The sequence below is a fragment of the Dipodomys spectabilis genome, unplaced genomic scaffold (assembly GCF_019054845.1).
Source record: "Dipodomys spectabilis isolate Male_0828 unplaced genomic scaffold, ASM1905484v1 ptg000163l, whole genome shotgun sequence".
Taxonomy (NCBI): domain Eukaryota; kingdom Metazoa; phylum Chordata; class Mammalia; order Rodentia; family Heteromyidae; genus Dipodomys; species Dipodomys spectabilis.
In genome coordinates, this window is record NW_024870840.1 from 8,001,477 (window position 1) to 8,025,063 (window position 23,587).

General features: G+C 38.5%; 1 protein-coding gene across 1 annotated transcript in view; it reads right to left on the reverse strand.

Moving 5' to 3' along the window:
• Window positions 1-602: 602 nt before the first annotated feature.
• The window catches only part of LOC122119312 (uncharacterized protein C3orf20-like), an 84,369-nt gene continuing 61,384 nt past the window's right edge, over window positions 603-23,587 (reverse strand). The window contains exons 15-16 of the mRNA XM_042693387.1: window positions 7,934-8,076; window positions 603-647 (exon numbers count right to left, since the gene is read on the reverse strand). Of these exons, the coding sequence (XP_042549321.1) occupies window positions 641-647; window positions 7,934-8,076 (150 nt within the window). The 3' untranslated portion in view covers window positions 603-640. The remainder of the gene's footprint in view (window positions 648-7,933; window positions 8,077-23,587) is intronic.

Here is a 23,587-nt window from a genome sequence, read left to right on the forward strand (position 1 = left end):
TATAGCTTAGTCCTTTGATATTAAAATTAACACTATTAATGTTTGTTATTATGCCCTAATGAACTAATTAAACTCTAAGAACTATTTGTTCCTGTACTAAAATGGCTCCATTCTGCTAGACCTGTTTTAGTTTTGCTTTTGATAGTTGTTCTGATTCTCCATTTATATCATTGCTTAAGTGAGTTTGTAACGAACAGCAGTAGCCTTTCTCCACCTTCATAGTGTGTCTTCTGATCTGCTTTGGGTTTGGAGACCAGATGACTAAACTTGTTAGAACTGTCTACCAGGTAAGAGTAAAAAGATGAAGCAGAAAAACCTGAAGAAGTTTACTTAGTGCATGATTTTTTGTGGTATCTATTACCCAGCACCTGTTACATTACTCTCTTTAATCCAGTGAAATTACTGGGTTAGATACCTGTTTACCAAATAGAAGAATGATTATTCTATAACACAATGTTAACCATTTTGTTTCCATACTTCCCTTAAGTTATTCTATACCACAATTCTTTGGCTCTGATTAAAACCAGTCCATTTGAGTTAGCATTTTGCATGTATTTTTGTATTTGAATCAGATACTAGTTGGTAAGATTTCTTCAGTTTTCAAAGGAGGTGTGTCTTCATTTCCAAGGCATGAAGTAGATTAAGCCCTGGAAAAATAAAGCATTTATTATCATCACAGAGACCTGAGAAAAAAGTTTATAGACTCTATGCAACTATACTATAAAGAATTTTTAATATGCTACTTTCAAAATAGTGCCTTTGTTTTCATTCAGCTAAAGAAAATGTACTAAGCTGGGTGCTGTTGGCTCATGCCTGTAATCATAGCTACTCGGGAGATCCTGAGGATTACACTGTGGCTGAAGTGGTAGAGCACTAGCTTTGAGCACAAAGAAGCCCAGGGACAGTGCCTAAACCCTGAGTTCAAGCCCCAGGATCAGCAATAAAATAAAATAAAGGAAATGTACTTTAAAAGTTGACAATAAGTTATTACTGTTGGATCTAATGATACTGAAAGAACTATCTTGAAATTTGAATGGCAGAGTATCACTGTGTATTTGGCATACTTAAATGGTCATTGAGTATGTGAAATTATTAAGCAAAGATATTTTTTTCTTGAATGAAAATAAACATAATTTGCATGTTATATTTTCAAGTGAAATTCAAATCTGTGTAGATGTGGCTATCATAGCAGCAAACAGTTCATTTTTACCAACATGCATACTGTGTTTTTTAGTAACTATATGGTTACTAAATGATTCCATCACGTACAGACAGGTAAGTATATTTTCTGACCATGTTACAAGTTACCTATAGCTTTCAAGTATACATGCTAATGGAAGAGAGTTGTTATAATAATAATCAAAAAAATGCCAAAACCATTGTATGGATTGAGTTAAGACTCATTACAGGAGTGATAGTCACAATGCAAATGTGGGTTAGTGCTACAAGAGAAAGTTTCTCTTTGAGTACAGTTTACTTCAAAAATGATACATGGAAAAGTTTAGCAAGAAGAATCTATTTTATGCATATATTATAATGTATAATAAGTTTTACATGCACACGACATCTTCAAAATAATGAACATTTTTAGCTGGGTGCCGGTGGCTCACACCTGTAATCCTAGCTACTCAGGAGGCTGCGATCTGAGGATCACTGTTCAAAGCCAGCCTGGAAAGGAAAGCCCGTGAAACTCTTACCTCCAATAAACCACTAGAAAAATGGAAGTGGCGCTGTGGCTCAAGCGGTAGAGCGCTCACCTTGAGATGAAGAGTGCAGGGACAGCGCCCAGGCCCAGAGTTCAATCCCCACAACCAAAAAAAAAAAAAAGTACATTTTAATCTATCTTAGCCTTTCAGCAGTGAAAATAGTTTTATCTTGAAATGCAATTTGCAACATATTGGAATAGATTGCTATCTAAGCTGTGTATACTTTTGAATATGTATCTTCAAAAATGAAAGTAGTATAAGTTATGATTTGTAGGAATATTTCCTCTCATTTATACTTAAGAATTTCTTAGGGTAAGGTAATTTTGCTATTTTGAACTTTAGATTTTTCACTTTTGTAAGAATTCCTAAAGGTTGATACCTACAAATTAGTCTATTGTTGATTTTCCCCCTAAAATTAAAGCATGCTTTTTACAACTGTATATTCTTTTTTCCCTTCCCAACTAAATTCTTAAGGAACTTCTATTTCTAAACTGAAATATTTTCCACACTTTTGTCACAGTTGTACCTTCTGTTCATACTATGGCTTAAATAATGCTTCCTTGGGCACAGCACTAGTATGTAGCAGTCTGGGGGGCTTCAGAAATGTCACACTCATCACTGAAAGGCTGGTGTATTATTCTGGGACAGCCCTGGAGGTCCGTGTGGGTGAAAAGCCCAGAAGCCAGCCCAAGCTGAAAGCACTTCCAAGGAGTTTGGTTTTGTTTGGGTTTGTTCTAGGTATGGTCCCAGGGATCCCAGATCAAACCAGGCCCCTGGGCCTATCCTAGAACCAACCTAAACTCTCGCATCATTCCTGGAACATCAAGAGTAAGAAGATGAAGATAACCTGAGCCTGGCCATACATCCTGTGTTCACCAAGATTAATGTCTTTCTTATGTGGGCCTATCTAATAGCAACAAATAGTTGGTTAGTCCTTTTGAAATTAGAGGAATAGCATTAGATAACAATACTGTCTTCTCAGACTGGCATTACGAACAAAAATTCTGTGTGGTAATTATTAATCGCCAGTGAAGAGGGTTCTTTCTTGTGATTTTATTGCCAAATAACATAGATGACAAGGTCTATTTTAAGTAAAAACCACAAAAATAAGTCAACCCTATCTCAAAATAACCCTCTTCCAAAAGTAATGTTTCTTTTTTATTATTATGATTATTTTTTCAACTTATATATATTATTGTTGTTATAAAGGTGATGTACAGATGGTTATAGTTATATAACTCAGGTAAAGAGTACATTTTATTGTGGACAATGTCACCTCTTCCCTCGAGTTTATTTTCTTAAATACTTTTACTCAACAGCATTGCCACAGTCTTAGTTAACTGAAAGATTATGCAGTTTGGGGCTGGGAAGTTGGCTCAGTGGTAGAGCGCTTGCCTTGCATGCCTGAGGCCCTGGGTTTGATTCCTCAGCACCACATAAGCAAAGAAAAAAAAAAAAAAAGCTGGAAGTGGCGCTGTGGCTCAAGTGGTAGAACACTAGCCTTGAGCTGAAGAGCTGAGGGACAGCACCCAGGCCCAGAGTTCAGGCCCCACGACCGGACCCCAAAAAAAGATTATGCAGTTTGTGAAGATCATTTTGTATTTGCCCTCTTGTTCCAGTTTTAAGTGATTTTATTTTAACCTCTTGTTTCTGAAAATAGTTTTTTTTTCGTTTAACATTACTGAGTCTGCAACATTTCTGAGCTCACTTTTAGGAATTCATTAGCATGAAACAAACTCGTGTGATAATAGTGGAAATAGGCTAAGACCTTACATTTTCCATCATATTTTGGAGATTTCTAATAAATTTTTATTTTTGTTCCTTGTTCCAGATTTTAAATATTATGATATAATAACTTCATCATATATACTCATACCATAACTCAATTGCTACAATCACCTGCAAAAAATTTGGGTTACTTGTTTATTTTAGAAAATAGCATTTCTAAAATAATATGAACAGACCCCAAACTAAAAGCTGTGGTGCACAATGGAAATGCATGCTGCTAATGCTTCAGCAGTTTAGAGCAGAACTGCACATCTGAGAAAAACCCAAAATGTGCACTTGCACCACGCTTTCATCACACTAGCAAAATTAAATTGGTGGTCGTCCTTTAAGATAGGTCTGGGAGCCATTGAGACTCATTTAAAATACTGCACTATGGAATTGATCCATATTCATCCCATAGATGCTCATTCCAAAGATTCCATTCTGGTGTTTCTACTTCTCTGTTTTCTTTTCTGCAGTGCTCATCTGGAAGCATAGTTCACTATATTGACATAATCTGAAACGAATATGACTCCATCTTGGGTTTTTATTTGGTAGGACCTTGAAGACTTAAGACTATAATTATTGAGAAGGAGGAGGCAAGGAACTGTTTTTAATTGGAATAAAAAGGTCATGACATAGATTTTAACAAAGCAACTATTTTTTTTTTTTTTGCCTGTCATGGGGCCTGAACTCTGGGTCTGGGCACTGTCCCTCAGCTCTTCAGCTCAAGGCTAGTGCTCTACCACTGGAGCCACAGCACCACTTCCGGCTTTTTCTGTTTATGTGGTGCTGAGGAATCGAACCCAGGGCCTCATGCTTGCAAGGCATGCACTCTACCGCTGAGCTACCTTCCCAGCCCCCAAAGCAACTATTTTTAAGAATATAGTTGACCCATGGTTTCCCTTATTTGCAATAACTAGTATATGTCTGAGTCAAGCAGAAAAGGTCAGTTAAGTTGATGTTAGGGAAATGAACCCTAAGATATGTATTCAAATGTTTTTTTTTTCTTTCATGTGATTGTTTCTAACACATTTATAAGATTATTTCTTTGTTGCTTTGTATGTCCCTCCCCCACGGTATAACCCCTGCTTTCACTGTATTTGATGTTGTTATAATTTGTGGAGGGGAAGGGAAAAAACAAATCGTTTAAATAGGGATACAGGTGGACCCATTGCAACAATGAGACGTACAAGTCGTTATGTCGAAAACGAACTTTACAACTTTGGTGGTGGGGGGAGGATGGTTGGGTTGGGGGACGGGGGTGGATGGGATGGGAAGGGGAAACAAAGGAGGAGGCTACAACGCTTGATAAGAAATGTACTCATTATCTTGCCCATGTAATTGTAACCCCTCTGTACAGTATTTTCACAATAAAAAAATTTAAAAAAGAATATAGTTGAGAAAGTTAAGTGTATTCACACTGTAGTGAAATGATTCTCCAGGACTTTATCTTGAAAATCTGAAACTCTTACACAGTAAGTAGCAACTCCCCTTTTTACTTCTCTACTGCTCCTGTTGACCACTATTCTACTTCTTGTTATATCTTAATGTTCTCCATATTGTAGTATATGAGATGATTTCTTTTTATAAGGCTGTATAATCTACATATTTGCCACATTTCATTGATCTATTCATCTGCTGATGAACATTTGGGTTGCTTCTCCTTCTGAGTTATTAGGAATGATGCAGCTATGGATTGTTGTGAAAATATCTTTTTATAAGCATAGTCCTTTATTAATCAAAGCATATTTTATCACATCAGTTTTTGTTAACTTCATTATTAAAGAATTTTATAAGAACCCAACTGTAGGTTTGTATATTCCTGTATTATTGTTCATCCTAAACTTAAAACATCTTTAATAAAATCTGTGCTGCTATACATTCCTCTTTTTGTGTACCTTTTTTATTCTGCTGTTTACAACATGGATTAAGAGAAAAAAGAAGACCTTTCTGTCTCTTTATTACATTATTGTATTTTTCAGCATCTAATATACAAAAAAAAAGATGGTGGTTGTTTTGATTCATTAGCACAACTTTTATTTCTGACATACTTCACATGTTAATTTAGTAGTGTGAAAACAGCCATTTAAATTAAAAGTTCTAATTTCACCATTCTCATTGGTGACATTAGGTTGTATTTGTGGACTGTTATTACCTTCCTGTCAAAAAAGACATCTTGACATCAACATAAAAGTTAACATCCAAGACTCATACTTTAACATTAGTTAAACTGGTTTATTCACAGAACACTCCTGAAAGTTCTAGAATGGCTTTGTAGACTAAATGCCCCTTAAAAAGGGAAAGTGGAGCCAGGCACCAATGAGTTCACGCCTGTAATTCTAGCTACTTAGGAGACTGAGATCTGAAGATCATGGTTCAAAGCCAGCCCAGACAGGAATGTCTATGAGACTCTTATCTCCAATGAACCACCAAAAAACCAGAAATGGCACTGTAGCTCAAGTGGTAGAATGCTTGCCTTGAGCTGAAGAGCTCAGGGACGGTGCCCAGAGTTCAAGACCCACGACTGACAGAGAGAGAAAATGGCTGACCTTCTCTGAAGTGATCTTTTTAACAAATAAGCCCCTTTCTCCCTTTCCAGGGAAGATTTTACACAAGGAATAAATTCCTATAAAGGCACATTTTGAAGCTTGCCTCTTTGTCTGAGATATGCTAGTTTAAAAAGTGAAAATCTAGATACCAGGAGGCTGAGGTCCAGAGGGTATCCCATCCTGGGCACAAAAGTCCAAGAGATTCGGTCTCAAAAATAGTGAGATCTTTACTAGCTATGCATCAGACAAGGGCCTCATATCTAAAATACATTTAGAGCTCGAAAAATTAAATCCTCAAAAATCCTTTAAGAAACAACTCCATTAATAAATGGGCTAACAACCTAAAAAGAGACTTCTCAGAAGATGAAGTAAAAATGGCCTCTAGATACTTTATAGAAGATGTTCAAAATCTCTGGCCATAAAAGAAATGCAAATCAAAACAACATTGAGATTGTTCTTCACCCCAGTTAGAATGGCCATTGTCAAACAAAAACTACCAATAACAGATGCTGGTGGTAAGGAAATACTACTACTTCTGTTGGTGGAAATGTAAACTTGTGCAACCACTCTGGAAAGCAGTATGGAGGTTCCTCAACTAAACAAAGCTTCCCCATGACCCAGCAATCCTACTCCTGGGCATTTATTCAACTGACCACAAACCAGCCCACACTAAAGCTACCAGCACAACCATGTTTATTGCAACATTATTTACCATGGCCAAGATAAGTAATCAGCACAGATATCCCTCAGTGGATGAAGAGATCAAGGAAATGTGGCATATATATATACGTATATATATATATATATATATATATATATACGTATATATATATACATATATATATGTATATATATATATGTATATATATATATATGTATATATATATAATGGAATCCTGTGCTTCCATCAGAAAGAATGCCATTGCCCATTCATAAGGAAATAGACTTGGGAAAAATACATTAAATAGGCATGTTTTCCCTCATTTGTAATCATTAGAATGTGCCTATAAATCCACAAGTAAACCCAGTGGATAGTAAAAGACAAAAAAATAAAAAAATCACACTTGGACATGATAAATGGGACTCGAAACATTCACACAGTGAGAACAAAGATATTCTTAGGATCACAAGGGCTCAGTAGCTATGTGCATATGACCATATAAAATGATGGTTATTGAAATACACTCCAAGGAAATAGAAAGGATTTTTTTTTTACTTTTGTGGTTCATTTTCATTTTCTGTCCTTCCCCTTTTGTCACTGTTTTTTTATTTCTGTATCTTTTGTCTTATGTGTAAGTTTATCTGATTTGGGGAGGGTAAGGGGAAGCACAGAAATGGTAGGACAAAGGGTGAAAAATGCACCAGTGATACTAGACACTGTGTTGGAAATGAACTTGGGGAGAAGGGAGAAAACTGGGAGAAAATGAGGGGGTGACACTTCAAAAAGAAATGTACTCAATGCCTGACTTATGTAATTATATAACCCCTCTGTACATCACCTTTACAATATTTTTTTGTGTGGGTCGTGGGGCTTGAACTCTGGGCTTGGGCGCTGTCCATGCACTCTTCAGCTCAAGGCGAGCGCTCTACCGCTTGAGCCACAGCACCACTTCAGTTTTCTAGTGGTTTATTGGAGATAAGATCTCACAGTTTCCTGCCCGGGCTGGCTTCGAACCATGACCCTCAGATCTCAGCCTCCTGAGTAGCTAGGATTACAGGCATGAGCCACTGGCACCCAGCTTACAATACATTTTTAAATGACTTAAAAGCTGTACTGAAGGTGTGGTTCAAGTGGTAGAGCACCAGTGCAGCAAGCAAGCCAAATGAATGCAAGGAATTGAGTTCAAATCCTTGTACTACCACAAAAAAGGGGAAGGAAAAGAAAAGATGAATGTAATTATTACTTACCCAATCCTATAGTCTTTAGGAAGAAAATATCCCATACGGTAATCATTCTTTGTCTTCACGATTTGTTTTTGAAGGTCTTTAGCAGATGTGCTATATCCATTGAAAATAAAGTTGGCAAATACTAATTTTCCCTGAATGTACATCTGTAAAAAGTTAAGAAAACATTTTCAGAATTTGATCATAAAAGAGTAATCTTATTTGAAGAAAGATCTTCAGCCTCACTCTTCTCATTGTTGGCAATTAGAATGTAGGAATGTTGGAAAAGCTATTGAATTTTGTGGGTTAATTTTATACTCTGCTTCTTTGCCAAAGTTTCGGGCTAGCTCAAGTAACTTGGGTTCTTTAAATACAGGATCATGTCATCTGCAAAGAAGTAGAGTTTTACTTCTTTCCCTATTTGGATCCCCTTTATGTTTGTCTCTTGCCGTATTGCTTTAGCTAGAAATTCCAATATTGAGGAGTGGTGAGAGCAGACATCCTTGTCTTGTTCCCAATTTTTAGAGGAAATGGTCTTAACTTTTCACCATTAAGTATAATGTATAAGGTTTGTATAAGGCTTATTATATACAGTCTTTATTATATTGAGGAAATTCCATGGACTCCTAACTTCTCCAGAGCTTTTTATCATAAAGCAGTGTTGGATCTTGTCAAATGCTTTTTCTGCATCTATTGATATGATCATATGGTTCTTGTCCTTGCTCCTGTTGATGTGTTGAATTACATTAATTGACTTTCATATATTGAACCCTGGAATTAATCTCATTTGATCATAGTGTATGATTTTTTGATTAGTTGTTGAAGTCGGTTGGCCAGAATTTTATTAATAAGTTTTACATCAATGTTCATCAAAGAGATGGGTCTATAGTTCTCTTTCTTTTTTAACGAGGGGACTATTTCTTTATTTGCCACTTTTAAAATATAACAGTCAAATAAAAATCTAGTAGGTATGAAAAGCTAAGACATGAACTTTGAAGAAATGTAAGAGGCAGTCTTACATCGAAAATATAAGGTTTTGAGATGAGGGTTATGCTGGCTTCATAGAATGAATTTGGTGGTTATCTTTGCTTTTTATTGAAGAGTTTGAGTGAGTCCTCCTTTGAAGGCCTTATAGAATTCAGCTGTGAATCCATCTGATCCTAGGATATTCTTGGATGGGAGACCTTTTATTGCCATTTCTATTTTGTTACTTGTCATGGATCTATTTCATTGGTTTAATCTTCTTGGTTTGGGTGTATCAGTATTTGCTAGTAAATCTTCCAGTTCTTGCTGATTCTCCAATTTGTTAGCATAAAGGTTTGCAAAATATTCCCTTATAATGTTCTGAATATTGTTTGTCTCTATCATGATGGTCGTCTCTAATTTTATTTGGGTGTGTTTGTAATAGCCTCAAAAAAAAAAAGAAGGAATTAATTTAACCAAAGGTGTGAGGGACCTCTTTGATGAAAACTTTAAAAACCTGAAGAAGGAAATTAAAGTAGAAAACCTCCCACGCTCCTGGATTGGAAGGATTAATATCATGAAAATGGTGTTACTAAAAATGGCAATACTGTCCAAAGCAATCTATGAATTCAATGCAATACTCATTAAAATCCCAACAAAATTCTTCAATTATACAGAAGAAGCAATCCAAAAATGTGTATGGAATACTAGAAGACCCTGAATAGCAAAAACAATCCTTAGCAGGAATGTCAATACCAGACTTGAAACTCTATTACAAAGCTGTAGTTGTTTTTTGTTTTTTGCCAGTCCTGGGATTTGAACTCAGGCACTGTCTCTGAGCTTCTTTTTGTTCAAGGCTAGCACTCTAGCAATTGAGCCACAGCACCACTTCTGGCTTTTTCTGCTTATATAGAACTGAGGAATCAAGACAAGGGCTTCATGCATGCTAGGGAAGCACTTTACCACTAAGCTACATCCCCAGACCACAAAGCTATAGTTATAAAAACAACTTAGTACTGGCGCATGAACAGGCCTGAAGACCAATGGAATAGAATCAAAGACCCAGAAATGAACCAACAGACCTATAGCCACCTAATAGCCAAAAACACAGCATCTTCAACAAATGGTGCTGGCAAAATTGGCTATACAAGTGCAGAAAACTGAAGTTAGATCCTTGTATCTCACCCTGCACCAGAATAAATTCCAAATGGATCAAAGACCTCAGTGTAATACCAGATACCTTGAAAATATTATAGGAAGGGATAGGGGAAACACTAGGACTCCTTGGCATGGGTCAAAACCTCCTAAGATCCAGAAACAACAAATCAAAGAAAGTCTGGATAAATGGGACTGCATAAAATTGAAGAATTTCTGTATGGCAAAAAAACATAGTAAGATAAATAGGAAGCCCACAGAACAGAAGATCTTTACTAGTTATGCATCAGACAAGGGCCTCATATCTAAAATATACTTAAAGTTCAAAAAATTAAACCCCCAAAATCAAATCCTCTAAGAAACAGCAACCCCATTAATAAATAAGCTAAAGACTTAAAGAGAGACTTCTCCAAAGAAGAAATAAGAATGGCCAATAGACACATGCAGAGATGTTCAACATCTCTGGCCATAAAAGAAATGCAAATAAAAACAACACTGAGATTCCACTCACCCCAGTTAGAATGGCCATTATCAAGAAAACTAATAACAGATGCTGGCCAAAAGGGAACACTACGTTGGTGGGAATGTAAACTTGTTCAACAACTCTGGAAAGCAGTATGGATATTCCTCAAAAAACTCCTCACAGAGCTTCTGCATGACCCAGCAATCCTCCTTCTGGGCATTTATCCAAATGATCACAAACCAGCCCACACTAATGACATCAGCACAACCATGTTCACTGCAGTATTATTTACCATAACTAAGATATGGAATCAACCCAGAAGTCCCTCATTGGATGAATGGATCAAAAGATGTGATATATGTACACAATGGAATTTATGCTCCCATCAGAAAGAATGACAGTGTCCATTCATAAGGATATGGAAATACTTGGAAAAAATTACATTAAGTGGAGTAAGCTAGACCCAAAGATACATATGCTGCATGGTTTCCCTCATTTGTAATAACTGGAATATGTCTATAAATATACACGTTAATCCAATGGATAGTGAAAGGCAAATAATTACACTCAGATATGATTAATTAAACAGCACTCTAAGCATTTTCACACTGAGAACAAAGGAGGATATTCTTAGGGAGGATCACCATGGCTCAATAACTATGTGCATATGACCATATAAGACGACACTTATCAAAATGAACTCCAAGAAATGGGAACAAGAGGTTTTTTTTTTTTTTCTGGGGGGGGGGGGGTCCCGTCGTGGGGCCTGAACTTTGGGCCTGGGCGCTGTCCCTCAACTCTTCAGCTCAAGGCTAGCGCTCTACCACTTGAGCCATCTTCCCAGCCCCAAGAGGTTTTTGTTTTTTTTATTGTACTGTTTGTGGTTATTTTTCTTTCTTTGGTCTCCTTATATTTATTCTCTGTTGTCATTGGTTTCTTATGTTTGTTTGTTTTTGTTTTGGGGGGTTGTAGGTTTTTTTTTTTTTTTGTCAATCATGGGGTTTGAACTCTGGGCCTGGGTACTGTCCCTTAGCTCTTCAGCTCAAGGCAAGTGCTCCACTACCTGAGCCACAGCACCACTTCTGATTTTCTGGTGTCTAATTAGAGATAAGAGTCTTATAGAGACTTTCCTGCCCGGGCTGGCTTTGAACCGTGATCCTCAGCCTCCTGAGTAGCTAGGATTACAGGCGTGAACCACCAACTCTTAGCTTTTTAAAAAATTTCTGTACCTTTTGTCTTGTATATAAGTTTAGAAACAGTGGGACAAAGGTTGAACCAATTCAACAGTGATACTCACTAGACATTAGGTTAGAAATGAGCTTTACCACTTGGAGGATGGGGAATCAGGAGGGGAAAAAGTGGGAGAAAACAAGGGAGAAGATAACACTGTTCAAAAAGAAATGTATTCATTACCTTATGTAACTGTAACCCCTCTGTACATCACCTTTACAATAAAATTTAAATTTAAAAAATAAAGATCTTCAACTGTGTCACTACAAAATATTAGGCGTATACACATAAGGTAGTCATCATACATATTCCAAGGAACTGAATATATCATTTGAAGATAAGAAAATAGAACAAATGGCAGAACAAATACCTTAATTAAGTCTAAAATTACCAACAGCCATTCTTAATCATTCTGTTTAACTGCCTGTGTACACATTTCATGTTATAGTTAATTTCTAAGAGATAATAGAGTGCCCTTGAATTTGGGAGTCAGTAGACTTGAATTCTGGACAAAACTAGTCTAAAACTCAGAAATATCATTTAATCATACTGAGCCACAGTTTCCTCCATCAAAACAAAACACAAGTAGGATTTATTACTTATAGTTCCAAAAGCCTCTTCTCTTAAATTCTGCTTTCTCTGTTCTTTGTAAAGCCAGGTTTCTCATTCTGTGAAAGAAAGGGTTTATTTTATAGAGCTCGTGGCAAACAACTGGAAGATATTCAACCGTTAGAGGTTGGGAAGAAAGGATAAGAAAAGGTAGCAAGGGAAAGCAGCTGATTGTAGTTCTGAATTTATATTGTTAAAAATGATCTACCTGCCAGATGCCGGTGGTTCATCCCTGTAATCTTAGCTACTCAGGAGGCTAAAATCTGAGGATCATGGTTCAAAACCAGCCCAGGCAAGAAAGTCCATGAGACTCTCATCTCCAATAAACCACCAGAAAACCAGAAGTGCTGTGGTTCAAGTAGTAGAGCACTTACCTTGAGGTTAAGAGCTGAGGGACAGTGCCCAGGCCCAGAGTTCAAGACCCACAACTGACCAAAAAAAAAAAAAATCTACCTGGTACCAGTGACTAATCCCAGCTACTCAGGAGGCTGAAATCTGAGGATTGCAGTCTGAAGGCACACCAGGCTAGAAAGCCAGTGAGATTCTTATCTCCAATTAACCACCAAAAATCTGGATGCGGAGATGTGGCTCAGGTGGTAGAATGCAATCCTTGGGTAAAAAAAAAAATAAAAAGAAAAAAAAACAAAAAACAAAACAAAAAAAAAAACCTCAGGGACAGTGCCCAGGTCCTGAGTTCAAAAAGAACGATCTACTTCTCTTCAAGGAATAAATCCTCGAAGTACCAGAACAAGTACTAGAAAGGACATAGTCACCTATGCCCCATGTTCTTTTCTTTTCAGATAGCAAAATCTTCACCACAGAGGGATGTCCTATCACAAGAGTTCTCCTTGGGAATAGAATTTTTGGATTTATAATAACTGCAACAAAAGAATGTGTCTCCTGTTTCTATGCCAGTCTGCATAGCCAATGGAGTTCTGTCCTGATTGGAAATATTTTGCCTTTATTTTTTAATGCCTGGGTATTAACCACAGAAGCCATTTATCTTGGCCTGAATTTACAAGATCACACTGACAAATGGGTTAATGATAATCAGTGGCAAGGTTACAACACAAAATACGTTGCAAATGGTTTATAAGATCTAAAGAATCTGATTATTTCTAAATAGTGACATAAGGATGACTTTTAGCCAATTTACACAAATACACAATAAATTTGAAATATTTATATAATAAAACAAGTTACAAGCCAGGTGCTAGTGGCTCAAACCTGTAATCCTAGCTACGCAGGAGGCTGAGATCTGAGGATTTCAGTTTGAAGACAGCCCAGGCAGGAAAGTCCATGAGACTCTTCTTTCCAATAAATTACTCAAAAAAGCCAGAAGTGGAGAGGTGGCTTAAGTGGTAGAGTGCTAGCCTTGAGCAAACGAAGCTCAAAGACAGTGCCCAGGCCCAGAGTTCAAGCCATCGGACTGGCAAAAAAAAAAAAAAAGTGTACTCAGGTACCAGTAGCTCACGCCTGTAATCCTAGCTGCTCAGGAAGCTGAGATCTGAGGATCAAGGTTCAAAGCCAGCCCTGGCAGGAAAGTCCATGAGACTCTTATCTCCCATTAAACTACCGAGAAAACCCAAAGTGGTGCTATGGCTGAGCTGAAGTGCTAGTCTTGAGCAAAATAGCTCCAGGACAGAGACAAGGCCCCATATCTGATCCCCCCCCAAAAAGTACAATTTTAAAAATTGATAAGCCGAGAATGTTTCATTCTCATTTGGGGCTTTATTCACAACTCTGAAGAAAACTTTCCAATCCATGTATATTCATACATCAGCTAAAACTATGGCCTCCTGGTAAGGCAGCAGGCTGCAGTGATCGAGTTTTGATCATAACTTGATCATAATACAGATTGTGTTAGACTAGAAAATACCTTCAATTTCTATAGCTTATGGTATATCCCCGTGCAGTATAGAAGGTTCTTGTTTGTTTGAATTTTGGTTGAGATTCAAAACTATAAACAGCAATTGGAAGTGTTATCTCAGGTGCATAACAATATCCTTCACATACTCAAAGCCTGGTTCAACTCCCAGCAAAAACAAAGAGAAACAAACCTCAAATGATATAATCCAAAGGCTCATAGCATTTTAGAAACCAAGTACCCTGATACTATTGTCACTATTTCTTTTTGTCAGTTGTGGGGCTTGAACCTCAGGGCCTGGGCACTGTCCCTGAGACTCTTTGTGCTCAAGGCTAGCACTCTACCACTTGAGCCACAACACCACTTCTAGTTTTCTAGTAGTTAATTGGAGATAAGAGTCTCGGGGACTTTCCTGCCCAGGCTGGCTTTGAACCACAATCCTCAGATCTCAGCCTCCTGAGTGGCTAGGATTACAGGCATGTCACTATTGAAGCACTTTTTTTTAATCTACAAAAACCTGTATCCATTTTAAACTGCAGTTTGTACACACATACATACACTTTTTCCTCCTCTTTTAAATTACCCAAACTCATAATGGCTACTGTAAGTATGTGCTTCATGCCAGGCACTGTTCTCAGTGTGAAGGACATCAATGGACAATTATAATTCCCTGAATAATAGAGGGGAAAGGCAGACTAAATATAAGGGTTGGGGGAGTACTTTTTGGGGGCTATTTGCCTAAGCAAGCACAAGACCCTGAGTTTAAAAGTCCAGTCCCACCTCCTCCTCAAAAATATGTATATAGTGGGTCTTTAAGGTCTTCAATATGAAGGCTCCTATGTCACCTAAAATCATGATCAAATGAATTTCTTGGGTTTCTGTTGCTAACATGTCTTGGCACAGGGACATCAGCCATGATTCTTTTTCACGGCCAGTTATATCATCCCCCCTGTCTTCACTCCTACACTATCCTTTGGACTAAGCTTGAAGCGTAAAACTCAAGGGCTGAAAAGACAGAATTAGGACATGTGACATGGAATACATAGGAATAGGAAGTTTTCATGGAAATAACAAAAAAAGAGCATGAAACAAAATGTTGCAGAGATTTGGAGATCTATTTTTTAAAAGATATACAAACACACAAAAAAAGAGAAGGAAATAAAAGAAAAAAATCAACAAAATAAAAACAAGAAAATATACACTCTCAGAGCTGGGAAGGTGGCTCAGTGGTAGAGTGCTTGCCTTGCATGCATGAGGCCCTGGGTTCAATTCCTTAGCACCACATAAGCAGAAAAAGCCCAGAAGCGATACTATGGCTCAAGTGGTAGAGCAGTAGTCTTGAGCTGAAGAGCTGCAGAGTTCAGGCCCCACAACTGACAAAAATAAAAAAGAAAATATACTCTCTCATAAATAGGTCATCCAAACAACAATAAAAATCTTAGGGCTGGGAAGGTGGCTCAGTGGTAGAGCGCTTGCCTTGTATGCCTGAGGCCCTGAGTTCGATTCCTCAGCACCACATAAGCAAAAAGAAAAAAGCCGGAAGTGGTGCTGTGGCTCAAGTGGTAGAGCGCTAGCCTTGAGCTGAAGAGCTGAGGGAAAGCGCCCAGGCCCAGAGTTCAGACCCCACGACCAGACCCCCCCCCAAAAAAAAACAACCAAAAAAATAAAAATAAAAATCTTAGCATTAAATGACACTATGGATCAAATAGACTTAACAGATACTTACAGAGTTACTTCATCCAGTAGTGACACAATACATATTTTTCTTAGCAGCTCATAAATCTCCAAAATAGAATATATATAGGACATAAAGCAAGTCTCAGCAAACAACAAGAAAATTGAAATCATGCATTGTATTCTATCAGGCCATAAGGGAATTAAACTAGTACTCAACAGATACTACAGAAAATATTCAAACACATGTAGACTGAACAATACACTGTTGAATGACATGTAAGTCACTGAAGAAATGAAGAGCGAAATCAAAAAGTTCCTGGAATCTATTGGGAAATGAAAGCACATCCTACCAGAACCTTTGGGACAAAGCAAAGGTTGTGTTGAGAGGAAAATTTATAACCATGAATGCCTCCATCAAATGAGAGAAAGCTGGGCACAATGGCTCATACCTGTAATCTTAGCTACTCAGGAGGCTGAGATCTGAGGATCATGGTTCAAAGCCAGCCAGAGCAGGAAAGTCCCTGAGACTCTTATCTCCAATAAACTACTAGAAAACCGGAAGTGGTGCGGTGGCTCAAGCAGTAGAGCACTCGCCTTTAGCTGAAGAGCACAGGGACAGCACCCAAACCCAGAGTTCAAGCCCCATGACCTACCAAAAAAAAAAGTGTGGGCTGGGAAGGTGGCTCAGTGGTAAGGTGCTTGCCTTGCCTGCCTAAGGCCCTGGGTTCGATTCCTTAGCACCACATAAGCAAAAAGAAAAAAGCTGGAAGTGGTGCTGTGGCTCAAGTGGTAGAGTGCTAGCCTTGAGTTGAAGAGCTGAGGGACAGCGCCCAGGCCCAGAGTTCAGGCCCCACGACTGGACCCCCCCCAAAAAAAGTGTAATCTATCACATGAATACAATCAACCCCCCCCCAAAAATCACATGATCATGCAAAAAAAAGTGCCTTTGCAAAATTCAATCTCCATTTAGGATCAAACCTCAGAAAAAGAATAGAAAGGATGTACCTGAACAAAGCAACATATGACAAATCTATATCCAACATCACAGTCAGTGTAGAGGACAAGTCATTTGAAGAAAATATCAGAAGATGGAAAGACTTCCTATGCTCATGGGTTGGCAGAATTAATATAATAAAAATGGCCCTGCTGCCCAAAGCAACTTACAAACTCAATGCAATATTCATATTAATGGAGAAAAAAATGGAAATAATTTCCCCTAAAGTCAAAAACAATACAAGGGCTTTCCAATTTCCTCACTCTTATTCAAGATGGTACTAGAATCCCTAGCCAGAGCAGTAAGAGAAATAATTAAAAGAGATTCAACACCATCAGAATCAAGAGGCAACCCACAGAAGGGGAGAAAACATCTGCCAACTATTCAATAGATAAAAGATCAGTATCCAGGGGCTGGGAAGGTGGCTCAGTGGTAGAGCGCTTGCCTTGCATGCCTGAGGCCCTGGGTTCGATTCCTCAGCACCACATAAGCAAAAAGAAAAAAAGCCGGAAGTGGTGCTGTGGCTCAGGTGGTAGAGCGCTAGCCTTGAGCTGAAGAGCTGAGGGAGAGTGCCCAGGCCCAGAGTTCAGGCCCCACAACCAGACCCAAAAAAAAAAAAAGATCAGTATACAGAATATACAAAGAGCACAAAAAGAAAAAAATTAAACAGCAAGAGAATCATCTAATTAATAAATGGGAAGGCAAACTGAACAGACTGTTCTCACAATAAGAAATATAATAGTTACATGAAGTAATGTTTAACATGCTTAGCCGTAAAGGAAATGCAAACAAAAAACCACGTTAAGGTCCTATCTCACCTGAGTCAGAATGGCATCCATCAAGAAAACAAACACTGGTGAGGAGAAATGAGCCCTCATAGAGTGTTGCTAGTAATGCAGATTGAACCCTCATACAGTGTTGGTAGTAATGCGGATTGAACCCAGAACTCAGGCATACTAGGCAATCACTGGGCTATTCTTCCAATTCCTACCTAAGGTATTATTAATGATCGGATTAATTCTGTCTTCGACTCTATGGATTACTTACTCAAAGTTCTTTAACTGCTCCCTTTTCCCCAAGTTAGTCAGAATTGGTTCGTGTTGCTTGCCGAAATGCCCTCAATTGCTTAAGACTCAAAGGCTTTCATTCCTATAAAAATTCAAACCTTTTTGACAATGTGAATTAACCCCTCTATGAAACAAATGCCTTGTTTCAAATTCTTTGGGTTCTGTAGCTATAGATGGAACTGCCAGGTATATGATAATGCTTTTTTTAAAGTGATGAAGTCTTACTATGTGCAGACAAATTTCTAAACCCCAGCAACCCTCTGCTTCAGCCTCCCAAGTAACTATGGATATGTATCACTGAGCCTGGCTTATGTTTGAATTGCTACTGTACTGCAACTGCATCACTTTATATACCTTGTTCTAGCACGAGTGGGTAGAGAAAGTTGTCCACACCAGCCCCAGTATTGAGTAGCTGTATAATTTTGGGTAAACTATTTTACTTACTCCCTCCAGTCAGGAAGACACAACAAAACCACGGTTTGCTGACTTTGTTATAATTATTATACATTTATTATTATATTATACAATTATACAAGTATTATAAATGTGTTATACACACAAAATATACAAGAAATTCTTTCACACTAGCATCATTGGTGTTATAACATACTGAATAATATTCTATTATATGAATATACCATAATTTTTAATTTTAAACATTTATTACTGGATATTAATAATAGCTATTATTATTATTATTAGTGCAGGTACTAGGGCTTGAACTCAGGGCCTGGACACTGTCCCTTAGCTCTTATGCTCAAAACTAGTGCTCTACAATTTGATCCACAGCTTCACTTCTGGCATTTTTTGGTAACTAATTGGAGATAACAGTCTCATGGATCTTCTTGTCTGGGTTGGCTGTGTACCTCAATTCTCATATCTCAGCTTCCTGAGTGGCTAGGATTATAGATCTGAGCCACTGGCACCTAGATGATGTTCAATTATTATTATTACTATTTTTTGCAGGTCCTGGGGCTTGAGCTTGGGTCCTGGGTGCTGTCCCTGAGTCTCTTTGTGTTCAAGGCTAGTGCTTTACCACTTGAGCCACAGCACCACTTCTAGATTTTTCTTGGTAGTTTATTAGAGATAAGAGTCTCATGGACTTTTCTGCCTAGGCTAGCATTGAACTGTGATCCTCAGATCTCAGACTCCTGAGTAGCTAGGATTACAGGCATGAGCAACTGACTGGCACCTGGCTTTTGATATTAAATTATTTTAAAGAACATTAAAAAAATTAGAATCATGTAGTGTTGAAATGTATAGTCTTACCAAATAGTAAGTGTTCCTTTTTAGGAGCTAGTATATTACTTTATTCATATGTATGTATGTATGTATGTATGTCCTAGAGTTCAAACCCAGAATCTTGAACATGCACTACCACTGAGCCTCACCCCAGTCACTTAGAATATAATCTTTAGAATATAATCTGAGAAGGAATTCCTATCCTAAGTGGTTTCTTTCTGTCTATACATAGACTCCTATTTCTCTTGGCAATTACTTTCCTTACAGGATTCACTCTCTTTCCCAAGCTTTGGTCTCCCCTTAACTGAAGATCCTAAGTGGATCACTTATGTTTTCTGGCCCCACCCTAGTATTTGGGAGGCCAGGAAGAGAGTTCCTTTCTTGGCCAAGGTGAACATGTTCACTAGGCCCAATAGCCTTTTCTAGTTAGTAGTCAAACAGCATCACATGATGAAAACATTACAGACCTTTAATGAATATTATCTAGAATGGAAGAAGAAAGAGCTGCCAGAAGAAATCTAAGTACATTTAAAATAAGAAAAAAGCCTATAAGGGGAATACCCATTAGCATTATTTTGGTAAAGAATGAAAGAAATTGAGTCCTTCCATTAGTTAGCAGTTTAGCAACATTGTTTCAGTCTCCTAAGATCTTCAGTTGATCACATAGAGACTCTGCTTTTCATTTTTTCCTCCACCACCAAGACAAGCAAGACCTGTTTTATTTCAGTAATAATTAAGGGGTATACTAATTAGTCTATGTCATGTGAGTCATTTCACACACTAATCTTATTTTTTGTTGTTGTTGAATTCTGTGCAGTAGCTAAGACTGGGATGACTGAATCTTGTGTACCTCTCTGCAGAGACAAACAGATAAAGGGTTTCCTGGGCTGCTGAGGATACAAGCCCTTGCATTGTATTCTCAGTTTAGCTTTCTCTGTGATTCCCTCAGGGAGAAACAGAGGTATCTAGGTTGGGTTTGCTTCCCTGAAGAAACTGCACTGCTCTGTTCTGCTCTGCACTCATCCCAGCAAATTCTCAATCTTGTTTGCTCAAGGCCTCTTCTCATAAGTGTTTCTGGGTGAGACCACCAAACCCCTTCTCTTCAAGAACATAAAATGCATGTAATCTAGGCACAGTGGCTCACACCCATAATCCTAGCTATTCAGGAAGCTGAGATCTAAGGATCCAAGCTAGCCCTGTCAGGAAAAGTCCAATTAAATGCCAAAAAGCAAGAAGTGTAACTATGGCTCAAATAGTACACAAAAGCTCAGGTACAGCACCTAGGCCCTAAGTTCAAGCCCCAGAACCAGTACACAAAGAAAAGGAAGAAAGAAAGAAAGGAAGAAAGAAAGAAAGAGAAAAAAGGAAGAAAGGAGGGAGGGAGGAAGGGAAGGAAAAAAGAGGGAGGGAGGAAGGGAAGGAAAAAAGAGGGAGGGAGGAAGGGAGGAAGGGGAGGAGGGAGGGAGGGAAGAAGGAAAGAAGGAAAAATAAAAGCTTGTAGGTGCAATTTGTCTAAATAGTCCTATGCTGCTGGGTGTCGTAAAGTCAGAGAAGGACTGAAGTGTCCAAAGAGCAAAGAAGTGACTTACAGCTGGAGTTTGGCAAGGCGCCTTCCATAGCCCTTTGTTTTGTATCGTTCAATGTTGCCAATTGTGAACCTCAGGGAGTGAAATCCAGACAACCTGGTTATATTTCTAAGCCTCACTTGAGATTCTCAGAGCTCAAATAGAACTCCTCTAGAAAATACTGTCATTTTAGTGTTGCTTAACTATTCAAAACCTTTGTTACATTAACTGTACAAAATATAAGTATCCTAATTTAACATACATAAATTGGACCAGATAAACCAAAGAAGAAAAAAGAAAGCTTTTAGGTGATCTACTTTTTAAACTGAGCATCCTATTTTAGTCTTCCAACCTAATTAAGAATTTGGAGCAGAGCCTCACATTACTGTAACTTCATTGCTCACAAAACATTATAATGATGTCACAAATATTTTGAGCCATTATCTTCTATTCTCCAATTTGGGAGAGGTGGAATGGAAGAGAAAAAAATTAACATCAACCAACCCTCTCAAAGCTTCCTAAAACAAACATTAAACTCATTTTCTGTCTCGTTGGGCTGGCTACATCACTCTCCCTCTAAATGCATTTTGCTAACATACCTCCATCATTCCCAGCAACCACATGGAATTGGATACTACAGCTTCTTGTTCTTGTCTTCCTGTCTTTCCTCTTGACAGAGACAAAATGATGTCAACCTGGGACTTGGCAATTTGAAAATAACAGACCCCAGTAAGAACCACACTGCCCTCTTCAGAGCCCTGAAGTAATGTATGCTTAGAAGAATAAACCCCTAATGAATCTGAATATATAGCTAAAATGAATTTTGAGTTTATTTGTCATAATGTTCTTTGCAAGCTGTCTGCCCTGTTTACATTTTGAGAAAAAAATGCAGTTTATTATGGAAATCACATACATGCTCTGCAGTGCTTTTCCCAGAGAAACTGAGACTAGCAAGACAACATTTTCCATTGAAAGATAAAATGTAAACCCGTTCTGCTCACTCAGGGAGGAGCAGCCACACGGCTCTCCATGGCCCTCTGTGTGCCATCTGGATGCAGTCTTTCCTTTCAGGGACCTGGAGTTTCCTGGACCAGGGACAAACACATTTATTTCTGATGGACCAACACTGTCACCCAGTGGACAGACAGATCCACAGGCTGAAGTCTTCCCCTTGTTCTTGGCTTGGCAGCCATTGTTTGAATAGGACTTTGTCTCAGGTGATCAGCATGAGTGTTAATATCCTCTTACAGAGAAATAGGCCAACTTCACCTGTCAAACTCTGGATTCTGATGGGACAGATGAATAGAACTTAAGGAACACATATATTTTCATTATGTGGATTGATTTTTCCCCGTCCTAACCACAGTACATTTATAAGAAGCCAGGCTACAAACCAAGCAAGTTCACCTGCCTATACTCCTGGATCCAGGAGATCCAGGCAGTGATGAGCCAGGCACGACCGAAGATTTCTCTTCCACACAATAGGACTGTTTACATGACAATGATGTATATTTCCGCTGAAATCTGACAAATAATTCAGCTTTGAGAAACCAGTGATTGAGCTACTCTCACTTTCTTTGTATGTGGCATCCCTGAAGATGCGTGGATGACCCTCTGCTCCATCTCATTTATACAGAATCTGTTTCTTTGGCACATGTGACCAGATAGCTTGTTTTCTATAAGAAGCTAAGAGTCACTGTGCCTTCTTGCTCAGTATTCATTTAGTTTCTTCTCAACTGGAACTCATTCATGAGCTGAAAGTATTACACTATACATCTCTTTCATATACCCAAAGTAGTGGGCCTGAGAAGTAGTAGTAGTGGGAGAAGTTCTTGCAGTCTTCATTGAAAGCAGTTTCTAGCTAGGTACTGGTGGCTCACACCTATAATCCTAGCTACTCAGGAGGCTGAGATCTGAGGATCATGGTTCAAAAGCCAAACCCGGGCAGGAAAGTCCATGAGACTCTTTTCTCCAATAAACCACTAGAAAACCTGAAGGGGCACTGTTGTTCAAGAGGTAGGGCGCTCACCTTGAGCTGAAGAGCTGAGGGACAGCGCCCAAGCTGACAATAAAATAAAATGAAATAAAATAAAATAAAATAATAGCAGTTGCTATTTGTAGTGAGAAAATCTGTATTTGAATCTTTTTTATTTTGTCAGTCCTAGGGCTTGAACTCAGGGCCTATGCACTATGCCTGAGCCTCTTTGTGCTCAAGGTTAGTGTTCTATCCCACTTGAGCCACAGCATTACTTCCGGCTTTTTCTGAGTAGTTGATTGGAGATAAGAGTCTAATGGACTTTTCTGCCTGGGCTGGCTTCAAACTGTAATCTTTAGATCTCAGCCTCCTGAGTAGCTAGGATTACAGATGTGAGCCACCAGATGCCCAGCTTGTATTTTAACCTTGACATTCTACTTGGCTAGCTCCTTGACCTTGGATGAATTGCTTAAGTTTCAGCTTCTTTTTTTTTTGTCGGTCGTGGGGCCTGAACTTTGGGCCTGGGCGCTGTCCCTCAGCTCTTCAGCTCAAGGTTAACGCTCTACCACTTGAGCCATAGCACCACTTCCGGCTTTTTTCTGCTTATGTGGTGCTGAGGAATCGAACCCAGGGCCTCATGCATGCAAGGCAAGCACTCTACCACTGAGCCACCTTCCCAGCCCTTAAGTTTCAGCTTCTATCTCTTTGTCAGGATTAATATTAGTATGTACCTATCTTCCCATCTCTCCTTTGTTTACTATGAGGATTTAGATTAAAAAATACACAAAAATTGCGGCTGGGAAGCTGGCTCAGTGGTAGAGCGCTTGCCTTGCATACATGAGGCCCTGGGTTTGATTCCTCAGCACCACAT